The 13,571-nt window shown below is 38.3% G+C and overlaps 1 protein-coding gene across 1 annotated transcript in view; it reads left to right on the top strand.

Moving 5' to 3' along the window:
* Nucleotides 1-13,571, top strand: part of LOC136311912 (cell surface glycoprotein CD200 receptor 1-like) — a 47,447-nt gene that overhangs the window by 26,501 nt on the left and 7,375 nt on the right. The window contains 2 exon segments of the mRNA XM_066241239.1: nucleotides 4,374-4,451; nucleotides 12,872-12,919. Coding sequence (XP_066097336.1) covers nucleotides 4,374-4,451; nucleotides 12,872-12,919 — 126 coding nt within the window.

The raw sequence follows: 13,571 nt of genomic DNA, 5'->3' as shown, positions 1-13,571 counted from the left end.
CTGGCATATGATCATTCTAAGTTCGATCCGGGTCAGGGCACACAGGAGAAGTGACCATTTGCTTCTCTTCCCTCCCTCACCCAATTGTCTTTCCTCTCCTCTTGCAGCCAGTGGCTTGACTGGTTTGAGCTCAGCCTCAGGCACTGAGGATAGCTCAGTTGATTTGATCATCAGTCCCAGACAGGGATTGTGAAATGGATCCTGTTAGTGGTACATGCAGGAGTCTGTCTCAATATCTTCCTTCCTCTCACTTAAGAAGACAAAAAGGGGCCTGACCTGTGGTGGTGCAGTGAATAAAGTGTCGACCTGGAAATGCTGAGGTTGCCAGTTCGAAATCCTGGGCTTGCCTCATCAAGGCACATGTGGGAGTTGATGCTTCCAGCTCCTCCCCCCCTCTCTCTGTCTCTCTCTCCTCTCTCTCCCTCTCTGTCTCTCTCTCTCCTCTAAAAATGAATAAATAAAATTAAAAAAAAGAAGACAAAAAGGAAAGAAATGTTTAATTTCCAAATACTTCAGGTTTTCTTAAATGTCTTATTGTTATTGTTTTCCAACATAAGTCTTTTTGATAGGACATTTATGGTACAATTTCAGTTTTTAAAAGGTTTTTGAGACTTCCTTTATGGCTTATAACGTGGTTAAAACTTGGTGAATATACCATGTGCACTTATAAAGAATGCGTATTCTGTAGATGTTGGGTAGAAAGTTCTAAAAATATCAATTAGTTATGTTAATAATTGTCTACTATAATATACTGAATTACCTCAAAATTAACAGCAGCTAGGGAATATGCATTTTAAAAGGTAAAATACATTATGAGTTGATACTGATACCTTTGATTAAAATTTAGGACTCAGGGTTTCTACTTAAACTTATTCATTTTTACATCTACCTATTCTCCCACACTGAAATATTGAATGATGCCAATATAATAATGCCTTTGATTTATCTCTCAAAACATATAGAACAGTTTGAGAATAAAAATGCTAAATACTACTACCCAAAATATGATTATTAAAAATAGTTTGTTTATTTGTAATTATTTTTGTCATTACTTTATATTTCACTAGAGACAGGCAGTGATATTATCATGTTTTAAAAGTTACTTGACTAGCTCCTTTATATGTGGTTCTGCAACTAATGCTACATTCAGTTAGGTTCATTTGTGTCATTTTGCTTAATAGTTTTAATGTTTACAAATAATTTGATTAGGTTTTATAATTATGTAAGCTGGTTACATGATTCCAAAGTAAAATCTACAAAATCAGGTATAGGCAGAGACATCTTATTTCTATTTCTGTCTTAATTTTATCCTTTCAGTTTTGAAATTATAAGCAAGAAAAGAAATAAAACACACACACAGACACACACACCCACACACACCCACACACACACTTGTATTCCTCCCATCATATCCTAGATTAACAGTAGCATACTATGTATGCTTTATCTTTCCCACTTCTTTCACTTAATAATATATCCTGGAGATGACTTCATAATAGTTTATGGAAATATCAATTCTTTTAAAGAGTTTCATTATACTTTATTTTGTGGTTGTACCATAGTTCAAACAATTATTCCCCTATGGGTGGCTATTTGGGTTATTTCTAAAAGTCTTTTTATTACAATGTTGAATGATAGTCTTGTGTATATATTCTTTTCATACTGTTGCCCATGTAGCTTTGGGAGAGATTTTGAGAAGTGCTATTGTTGGATCAAAGGAAAATGAATATGTAATTTTGCTATATTGTCAAATTGTCCTTCACTGAAATTATAACATTTTACATTCTCACCAGTATCTATTGGCATGCCCATCTCACCACAGCTTTGCAAATAGAATATGATGTTAAAATTTTTTTTATTTTGACATTGTTATAGGTAAAAAAGGTATTTTTTTACCATACTTCTAATATCATTCACCGAAAACTGTAATTTGCATTTCTTTTACTAGCATGAATGGCATTGAACATTTTCCCATATGACTAAGAGATATTTTTACTTTTTTCTATAAGCTAACTGTCCATATTTTTAGTCCAGTTTGTCTATATGGTTATTTTTACCTTTAGTTTTAACCCAGCTTGAGATAGCTACATGCCAGGGAGCTGTGCAAACTATTCTAAGCATTGATAATGCAGAATGAGCAACACAGATGAAAATCTCTGTCCTCAAGTAGTTCAAAATTTAGTGAGACAGTGATGAGTTTGGTCTATGAATTTTGACAATTTTCTCAATTCTTTCACCTTTGCTATTCCCCATTCTGATCCAGAATTCATATGCTGGAATCCACATGCCATTACAATCCTGATTGTATGGACTTGCCATTTGATGTACTTTTTCATATTTTTGTCTTTCATTGTTCCCATAAAAACATGGCTTGGACTTGATTCATCAGTTCCTTCAATTTCTGTTAAATTAGATAATGTATCTATCTTAGTATATTTCTTAGGATCCAAACCTTTGTTTCCTTTTTTCTTAATTAAAAAAAATTTTTTTTATTTATTCATTTAGAAAGAGAGAGAAGTGGGGGAGGATCTGGAAGCATCAACTCCCATATATGCCTTGACCAGGCAAGCCCAGGGTTTCGAACCTGTGCACTCAGAATTTCCAGGTCGATGCTTTATCCACTGCGCCACCACAGATCAGGCCAAACTTTTGTTTCTATTCACTGTAGTAAGACCGACCTGTGTAAGAATTATTGGGCAACTGCAGCGGCTTTTGAGCTGGATAGCCCTGTCCAAATTGTTTCATCACCATGAGGCTACATTTCTTGACCTGTAAAATGAAGGTAATAATACTTGCCAAGATTCAGAGACTGAAATATAAAACATATGCAAATTATCAAAAATCTGTTCCTAGTGTAAGTGCTCAAAATTATTATTTTAAAAGAACATTTTATTGAAGAAGATGGCAACCAATAGGGGCACTGGTTTCAAAATTTCTTCATAAAACACTGTGCATTAAATTTTACCATAAAATGTTTCTTTTGCTGGCAGAGCAATTTAGGTCGGTTGAGGCCCTGGGTGCAGAAGAAAATATAGAGCCCCTTAAAAAAAGAGACAAAGAAAATAAAAATACATATTAATCATCGTTTTAAATAAATAAAAAAATTTATGTACTATTAATGTTAAAATTGCACATATGAAACCAAACTTGGTGTCATTAGAAAAAAGTATAAAGTTGGGGTTTTATGGACCCTTCAGAAGTCGGGGCCCAGGGTGTGTGCCTGTGCACCCATCGTTAAATCCGCCTCTGTTTGCTGGTCAGATACTCTCACTGCAGATGCATTAGAAGTTTATCGTTTCATTGTGAACACTTTCTAGGAGTTTTGTGACTTCCACAGGTAAAGCCTGACAATATCCAGCCTCAATTCCTATCCAACATCCAATGTTTCTCACCTCGTGGCAGGACAGAACTATTTGTAGTTTTTTGAAAATCCTTTATGATTTTTAGGTGCATTCTTTCTGTGTGCAATTTTCTTTTTCCTTCCATCTTTCTGGAAAATGCCTCATTTACTAAGATTCAGCTCACATATCATCTATTGTAGGGAGTCTTAGATTAAACAGCTCTTCTTTTTAACTTCTGGATGTGATGCACACTTTCAATATCATTCACTGAAAACTTTACTTTCTAATTTTTTATATAGCTGCCTCTTTGTCTGGACGTTAAGCTCTTGGAGAGAAGAAGTATTGTTTATTATTATGTTCCTGTGCTTAGCGAATAATTTGCGAGTATTTGCTACTGAAAATATGTTTATAGCAATTCCACTTAGAGTTTGCCTTATAAAATCTGAATAGGATTGATAATGGTCTATTTATTTCAACAATGTTTAGGAAAATCCTTTTTTGTTCTACCCCAACATCTAATCAACACATTACTTCTAAACTTTCTCTACCTAGGCACTGGTTCCTACAGAGTCTGTAATGATAGTTAAACACTTTCTTTCTCTTTCACAGGGATAGTCTAAATGCAGAAAAGCCTGGGAGAAGAAATACTTTGATTTGAATATCAAGACAAGAAGTAATGAGAGGCATTCTGGCACTTAAGTAGGAGTACAACAAACAGGCAGAAAGACCAGGTCAAATATAATCAACAGTTCAAATGCTATAGAAATGTTTTCCTGAAACCTATGTACTCTTATTGATCAGTGTCACCCTCTTAAACTTAATTTTTTAAAAAGCAAACAAACAAACAAAAATACTTGAGAAAAAAATTTCATATTGGAGCAAAATTTTTATGAGACTTTTGCTTGCCTGTCATAATTTTTATTTTCGTTGGCAACTATGATCCAAAAATGGTTTCAAGAATGTGAAGTAAATGAAGTTTTTCACTAGGAGTCATAAATATTAACACATATTTCTCTCTCCATCCTATTTCAGCATGCTTAAGTGTGGGAGTGGACGTTCTTGTTACATCAAGCAACTCAACACAGCAAAAGGGGAAGGACAGCAGTTTGGGTAATGCTCATCTTTTAATGATGATTCTAATACAAGAGTCTTGGTGCTTATATAGTTTTTATATTTTAGGATTTTGAATTGTCATATATGCATTTATAGATTGCATTGTCCAAAAAATACTGCTTATGTTTAAGATTGAAGGGAAATTATTCATTCTGAAATTACATCAGTACTTATTTAGTACTATTTAAAAAATATGATCACTAAACAAACCAATTTCAAAAAATTTTTTCATTAGTTTTTGAAACATGTTATTATTCTAAAATCTTTTAAAAAAAGGTCTTTTTTTTTTTTTTTGTATTTTTCTGAAGTTGGAAATGGGGAAGCAGTCCAGACTTCTGCATGTGCCCAACTGGGATCCACCCGGCACACCCACCAGGGGGCGATGCTCTGCCCATCTGGGGCATTGCTCTGTTGCAACCAGAGCCATTCTAGCTTCTGAGGCAGAGGCCACAGAGCCATCCTCAGTGCCCAGGCCAACATTGCTCCAATGGAGCCTCGGCTGCGGGAGGGGAAGAGAGAGACAGAGAGGAAGGAGAGGGGGAGGGATGGAGAAGTAGATGGGTGCTTCTCCTGTGTGCCCTGGCCGGGAATTGAACCTGGGACTCCTGCATGCCAGGCCGACACTCTACCACTGAGCCAACCGGCCAGGGCCAAAAAAAGGTCTTAACAGATATTAATCATTTATTTTCTGGACCACCCCTCCCAGCCAGCTCCATGGTCTCCCAAACTTCTCTTTGCCATTAGAGTTAACTTTCTTTTTTTGTTTTGCATTTTAAATGTTATTTTTGTGATATGTTATATTAAGCATTTCATGGAAAAATCATTACGATGATTTCAAAATAAACTCTTGGACTTAATAAATATCCTTTTAGTTATACTCATTTATTCACTACCTATGAAAATTGCAGATTAAATTATATTTATAGTCAACTACAGAATAAAATAAGTAAAATAACCATATAAACTATAACTTTCAGGGGTGTTGATAATGCATCATGTAGTGTGATGGCCCCCACCCCCCCGCAAAAGATGGGTACACCTGGAACCTGTGAATGTCACTATATTTGGAAAAGGAATTTTTGAAGAAATAATTAAGTAAAGGCTCTTGAGATGTGATCAGCCTGAATTAGAAAAGGCCCTAAATACCATGGCTAGTGTCTTTAGAAGAGAAGACACAGGGAAGAAGGTCACGTGAAGATGTAGGCAGAAATGAAAACAATTCATCTACAAGCTAAAGAACAGGATTCTTGGCAGTGACCACAAATTGAAAGAGGCAAGACGAGATTCTTTAATATCAGACTTCTGGCTTATAGAAATATGAAGGAGTAAATTTCTGTTGTTTTAAGCTACCAAGTTTATAGTTATACATATTAAGACAGTCCAAGAAAATGAATATAATAAGTAATTAAGTTACTTTTTTACTATAAATATGTTTTAAAAAACAATTCACATTTCTTTCAACCTATATATATGTACATTGTGAAAAGTTAAATTACACTTTGACTGTTAATACTGTAAAATTATAATTTTTCTAAATTAAAGAGAAAATTTGGTTTCATATGAAGAAATTAAAGAAAGAACATAGGAGCATTGACCAGAAGCTTTAAATGTTTGTTATACTACTTTGGTACTCTATACAAAGCTTCTAGCAAGACTGAACAAGAAGGATGCATTCTGTTTTCTTTCTTTCTTTTTTCTTTTTAAATGAGAGGGAGATAGTGAGACAGACTCCCTCATGCACCCTAACAGGGATCCACGCAGAAACCCCATCTTGGGCTGATGCTCGAATCAACTGAGCTATCTTCAGCGCCTGATGCCGACTCTTGGACCAACTGAGCCACTGTGAGAAGGGAAGAGAGAGAGAAGTGGGAGAGGGAGGGGAAGAGAAGCAAATGGTCACTTTTCATGTGTGTCCTGACCGAGGATTAAACCCAGGACTTCCGTACACTGGGCAGATATTTTATCCACTGAGCCACTGGCCAGGACCACATGCATTCTATTTTCTTTTTAATATTTATTTTTTCCTTCTTTTCCAAGTGAGGAGAGGGAAGATAGAGAAACAGACTCTTGCATGCACCCCCACTGGGATCCAACCGGCAACCCCCGTTGGGGCTATGCTCAAAACTGAGCTATTTATAACACCTGATGCTGAGGCCATGGAGCCATCCTCAGCACCCTGGGCCAATGACCCCGAATCAATTAAGCCATGGCTGTGGGAGGGGAAGAGAGAGAGAGAAAGAGAGAGAAAATGGGAAGGGGAAGTGTGAGGAAGCAGATTCCTGTGTGCCCTGACCAGGAATCGAATCTGGGTCATCCACATGCTGGGCCAGTGCTCTACCAGTGAGCCAGCTGGCCAGGGCCACATTCTCTTTTCAATGAAGCCACGATACTTAAAATAAAATTGGCATTCTATAGCAACAAGCTGCCAAGTGAGACAATAAAACAAAAGGACTCATATGTTAAAAATTAGCAAAGTTTAAAAAGTATATCCAATATTATAAAAATAATCAGAGGAATATTTGTGAAAATAAGCATAATTACTGGTGGCTTCTAAAAACAATCATTTTTGCCACTGAAGAGTACATTTCAACTTTTTTGAGTTTTATCTCTGATATGAGAAGTTGCAGAGATAATTTATTGATTTTCCTTCTCATGATAGTCTCTGGAAGGAGGTGGATTTTGCTTGACTGTAGGAGGATTTGGTATCTGTATAAGATATTGATTTCTGCATGGGTCTCCATTCACTGGAAAACCTTTATTAAGTAGGAGGTCTCTTTCACATTTTAGACCACTGGGAGATCATTGAAACCCAAAATACTTGAAGACTTCAATTAAGTCAATTATAAAGACACCACTTAATTCGAGACCAGGCTTTTCTAACATAATCTTGTTAGTTTCCAGACACTTATTTAGTTATATCTAATAATGACTGATGTGGCCAAATTGCCAATATTTCCAGAAGAGTTTGCAGAAATAAGAATCCACAGAAATTGCAACAATTTAACAGTTTAGAGCATGAAAAATATTTGCTTTGTCACTAAAATAACTATTTCTATGAGGCATATGAAGTAAAATCCAAAGAATAGAAAAAAAGTATTTTACTATCTTTTTAAAGGCATCAATCAATACTGTGTTTTTGACTTTGCATTGACAAAAACCTATACCTTTGAAACAGAGAACAGTCTCAGTGCTGTAGAGGTCAAAATACTCACAACAGAAAGCCCTCATCGACTGAAGTAACCTTCGTCTGTCATGGCTGCCATCTGTAGTTTTCCTATCTTTAGGTTCCTACTGGGTGCCCTCAGTACTTACATCCTTAATTTAGGGTAGAGAAAGGAGGTAAGGGAGGAAAGAAGAGAGGGAGGGAGAGAAGAAGGGATGGAAGAAGGGAGGAAGGAAGGAAGGAAGGAAGGAAGGAAGGAAGGAAGGAAGGAAGGGAGGGAGGGAAGAAAGGAAGGAAGGAAGGAAAGAAAGAAAGAAGGAAGGAAGGAAGGTAGGGAAGAAAGGAAGGAAGGAAAGAAGGAAGGAAGGAAGGAAGGGAGGGAAGAAAGGAAGGAAGGAAAGGAAGGTAGGGAGGAAGGAAGGAAGGAAGGAAGGAAGGGAGAGAAGAAAGGAAGGAAGGAAGGAAGGGAGGGAGGAAGTAAGTTGCTAGTTATGGTAAAAACAGAATAAGAATTTTATTTAATTTGAAGGAGAACTTGAAATTGTTAGTAGAGATTTAGCATATTTTCAAATGGTAAAATAAGCAGAAGAAAATAGAATACTCAATAGATATTTATTGTTTTAAATTGTGGTTAATGCAAGAAATTAGAGCAAACCAAACACTATTTTATTTATTTATTTATTTATTTATTTATTTATTATTATTTTTACAGAGACAGAGTCAGAGAGAGGGATAGACAGGGACAGACAGACAGGAACGGAGAGATGAGAAACATCTATCATTAGTTTTTCATTGCGCATTGCAATACCTTAATTGTTCATTGATTGCCTTCTCATACGTGCCTTGACTGCAGGCCTTCAGCAGACCGAGTAACCCCTTGCTTGAGCCAGTGACCTTGGGCTCAAGCTGGTGAGCTTTTGCTCAAACCAGAAGAGCCCTCGCTCAAGCTGGCGACCTCAGGGTCTCGAACCTGGTTCTTCTGCATCCCAGTCCAACGCTCTATCCACTGTGCCACCGCCTGGTCAGGCCAAACACTGTATTTTAAATGAAGAGTCAGCAAGGTATGGCCTTTGGGCAAAATCCAGCCAGACACATATTTTTGTAAATAAAATTTTATGGGACAAAGTCATGCCTGTTTGTTTAAATATTACACATGGCTGCTTTCTTGATGCAACAGTAGAGACGGATACTTACAACATAGATCATATGGACCACAAAACCTGAAATATTTACTTTTTGGCCCTTTATTAAAAATGTTTACAGATCCTGAATTTTTTCTTCCAATGCTCCAACCCTACCTTACTTACACCTTTAATTCTAATAAAACTTCAAATTTTCTTCTTGATGTTTCTAAATGGAAACTCCAACAATACCATAATCAAAAGTACCCACATCCTAATTTTCTCCCATTACAAACACAGTCTTGGTTGGTCGTGAGTTTGACAATTGAAGAGACTGACAGACCCCAGAACACTTTGAAGCTGGGTGTGGTAGGATGAGAGAAATCTGGAAAGGCTAAGCTATATTTTGTGTTATGAATTTTAAAGCTTTAGACTCTAGAACATCTAAGTCAGAGCTTGATATGGATAAGGCATCTGAGGTCAGCTCTGACTTCTTATCTGTTTCTGAGCAGATTCTTGAGCCTTGTATAAACTAAATGTAATAATTATAATCTCATTCTTTGCCTTCTTTCAATCCCAAGCCAATAACAGTTGCCTAGAAAAGCCAAGTAATTTCAGAGGTCTATTTGCTGTTTATTTCTAAGACCTTTACTAATTTTTTTATTTCTTAATGTGCCATATATATAACTGGGTGCAAAATTAGAATGAGGAGCAAGAGCAAGTATATTTTCATAAGCAGAGAGCTCATAAATGCATATTGAATGATTAAACCCAAAAGAAGAACATTTTAGGCCCTTAAATAAAAGAAATATTTTAAAAATCATTGTTATATTTTAAAAATACTACAAATTTTTTTTTCAGAAATTAAACTTGCAGTTGATTAGGACTACTTTGATTGTCTGTAACCAGAAACTCTAATCCAAACAAAAGAATGCACCAGGTGGGGGGTGGGCGGTGGGGGGCTAGGGAACTATGGAATTAGAAATCTGAGCTAGGTGAAGACTGTCACCTCTCTCTCTCTCTCTCTCTCTCTCTCTCTTTCTGTCTTTCTCTCTCCCTCTCTGCGCACTCTGCTCTGCTTTCTTCTTCCCAGGGTATTAGATGTATTAGTCAGGGTTTCTCAGAGAAAGACCATAGAATTGTGTGTGTGTGTGTGTGTGTGTGTGTGTGTGTGTGTGTATGGAGAGAGAGAGAGATTTTAAGGAATTGGCTCACGTGGTTACAGAAACGTGGCAAGTCTAAAACCTGCAGGGTGGTCCAGCAGCCTGAGACCCAGGAGAGAGTTGCAATTGAAGTCTGAAAGCAGTCTGCTGGCAGAATTACCTTCCCAGGAGGTCAATCTTTTCTTTTTTTAAATTAAGGCCTTCAACTGATTGGATGAGGCTCACCACATTATGGAGTCTAATTTGTTTTACTTAATGTTCACTGATTTAAATGTTTATTTCATTTAAAAAAATATCTTCATAGAAACATCGAAAATTATGTTTGACTCAATATTTGGGAACTGTGGCCTAGCCTGAATGATATAACATTAACCATCACTGTAGGAAAAATGGGGAAGGAAGAAGAATAAACTGTTCTTCTCAGATCTGGTTCCAAAATTTTTGAGAAAAAACCCTGACTTTTCCAGCTTGGTAAGTGCGCACCACTGGACTAAACAGCTTTAATCAGGGGTGTCATCTGGAGAAAGGACTGTAATCAGCCCAGCTCATGTGAGGTGCCGGTGATGGGGCAATCCACTGTGGCTAGGGAAGGGGTGGAGACAGGGTCACCTCACACAGAACAAACTGTCTCATTAATGGGACATCCCTGCCCCCTGGTCTATGGCTTGTCTTTTTATTTTCTTAATGGTGGATTAAAAAAAATCATTTCTTATTTTTCAATTATAGCTGACATACAATATTACATTAGTTTCAGGTGTGCAACCCAGTGATTAGACATTATATAACTTCCTAAGTAATCATCCTGATAAGTGTCATACCCATTTGACACCATACATAGTTGGTGGAATATTATTAATTCTAATCCCTCTGTTGTAGTCTACATCCCCATAACTATTCTGTAACTGCCACTTTGTACTTCTTAATCCCCTCACCTATTTCACCCACCCCAACACCCTCCCATCTGGCAACCCTCAAAACGCTATCTGTACCTCTGAGTTTGTGTCTGTTCTGGTTGTTCGTTTATTTTGTTTTGCAGATTCAATTGTTGATAGATATTTATTCATTGCTATTTTATTCATATTTTTAATCTTTCTTCTTTTTTTTCAAGTAGACCTTTAACATTTCATGTACTACCAGTTTGGTGATAATAAACTTTTTAGCTTTTTCTTGTCTGGGAAGCTCTGTATTTGAGTTCCTGCAAATTATTCTTCATTTTAGTTAGTAGCTCCTTCATTTTCTGATTGGTTCTTTTTTTATGTCTTCACTAAGTTCCTTCAACAAGTCTATAACCGTTGTCTTCAGTTCTATATTTGACAGTTTGCTTGCTTCCATTTTGTTTTCTCTGGAGGTGTCTTCTCTTTTCTCATCTGGGATGTGTTTTTTTTCTCTGCATTTTGCTGCTTTCCTATGTTTGTTTCTATGTGTTAGGTAGAGCTGCTACATTTCCTGGACTTGGTAGAGGGGCCTGGTGAAGTAGGTGTCTTTTAGGACCTAGTGGCATTACCTCCCCTGTCACCTGAGCTGGGCACTCCCAAGGTGCCCCTGTGTGCACTGTCCTGTTGTAGTTGTGCCTTGAATTGACTCCTATGCCGATTTGCTGCGAGGACTGGCTGTGACTGCAGTAGAGGAGCTCTGTGCAGGAGTCGCCCCTACAGAGCAGGACTAACTTCAGTAGGGCTTTGGTGCCCACTGAGTCCTCCGCTTGAGAGTGTCACTCATGGAGGTGGTGAGGTTGTAACCTGGAATGGTCTGAAGCTGTCCACTGGCTCAGGGGCCTCCTGGCAGGTTCAAGGTCAGCCATCACCTGAGCTGTGCCCGGGGCCGCCTGGCACAAGCTGCAAGTGCAGATGGTTGCTGCTTTGCTGGGCTGGGAGGTGCTCAGGAGAGGCCAAGCTGTGAACCAAGGGAGGCTTCTGCTAGTGCGAGGCCTGGGACCACTTAGCAAGAGGTAGAGGGTAAGCAGAGCCCTAATGCTGTTTGTTTCAGAGAGTTGAGTAAAGTCTGAAGCATGTGACAAGAGAAGCCATTTGTTTGAAAAGACCACTAGAAATGGGATCACCAGACAGAGTGAATAGTGTGAGCCAGGCAGATGGAAACTGAGATAAGGCGCCCATCTCCCGGCTCTGTTGGGGGGAGGGGTTTCAGAAAAGGAACAATGGCCTCTGCCAGCACTTTTTTTCTAGCAGAAAACTGCCTCCCAGCTCTTAACCTGATGTGAGACAATCCAGTCGCTCCCTGTGTGTCCCTGGTTCCTTTCAAGCTGCTGCCTCAGTGCTGGAGCTCGGAGGGGTTAAGTTTGAGTCAGTCTGTGTGAGGGCCCTTTAAGAAGAGCTGCTTGGGACTTCCACAGCCCTCCCTCTCACTAAGCCACAAAACATGTTGGTTTTTACAGACTGAAATTATGGGGGTTTCTCTTCATGGTTCTGGAACCCTGGGCTTGGAGGCCTGGTGTGAGGCTGGAATTCATTGCTCCTCAGGGGGAACCTTCACAGCTGAGATAGTCTTCCCAATGTTAAACCACCATAAGAGAGATTGGGACCAGCTCACTCTGCATCTCTGCCCGTCCTACTGATCTCAATGTGGCTTCTTCTTTACATCCCTATTTTTAGGACTTATAGTAAGCTAGATTTCAGGTGGTTCTATATTATGGTTGTTCTATAGTTTAGTTGTAATTTTGACGTTGTGGTGGGAGGATTCTAGTACTGCATTTAACTATGTGGCCATCTTGACCAGAGGTTTAAGTGGGAAATTATTGATGAATAGCTTATGAATAATTTTCAAATGTTAACATATTTTTCCATTTAATGATAGAATAATTCTAATTTGTTCCACAAGGCTTTTAATGTAATTTAGTATGGTTAACCAATTTTCTATCATATTGTACATAAATTTTGGTGGGAAAAAAGCAGCTTCCATTTTTTTAAGTAACTGAAATTAATTTTATTTCTTTTTCTCTGTATATTTTTCTAGTTTTACCTGTGGACGGAAGCCAGAACCACTCAAAACATACTACAGAAGGTAATATACTCCCCCCACCCCCCAGAGGCCAGTAGTGAAGAGATGGAATGTTGAACTGCCTGGGAAACATAGTTGATAGTCTGGTCTGAGGGCCAGCCTTGTGCCCAGGAGAAGAATATGGTGATCAGAATGCTTTGGCGTGAGGGACCCTGAATGATCTATTCCTCCTTCCACAAAGCAGCTGAATTCCATTTGAAAACTACAGAGCTTTCTCAGTCAGGCACAGTGCTGGGCTTTATAGGAACCATAAAGTTGAGCAAGATGAGCAGGACTATGAGAGAGTCCTCAGGGAGCTCAGGGGACACACAGACACAAACACAGCTATCCTGTATAATGTACCAGGAGTCTGGAGGAGGGTGCTGTTGGCACCAAGGCTCAGAGAAGGCTTCACAGAGGTTTGACCACATGGACTGGGTCTTAAAGGAAAAGGGGTGTTATATTAGACAAAGAGCATTGTGCAGGGCTTACCAGACCACAGAACAATGTGAGGAAAGACAGAGAAATGCTATCATGCTTGCCATTTTCTTTCTGAAATGTGGGAGCAAAATCGAGGTGATAGGATTGGAAGGTGAGTCAATCTGAAAAAGAGGGCTTTCAAAGACAATACAAAGGCATATAATGTTTTCTTCAGGCAGTGAGAGATCTCTGAAGG

The sequence above is a fragment of the Saccopteryx bilineata genome, chromosome 8 (genome assembly GCF_036850765.1).
Source record: "Saccopteryx bilineata isolate mSacBil1 chromosome 8, mSacBil1_pri_phased_curated, whole genome shotgun sequence".
NCBI classification, from domain to species: Eukaryota; Metazoa; Chordata; class Mammalia; order Chiroptera; family Emballonuridae; genus Saccopteryx; species Saccopteryx bilineata.
This window is presented reverse-complemented; position numbering and strand designations above follow the sequence as displayed.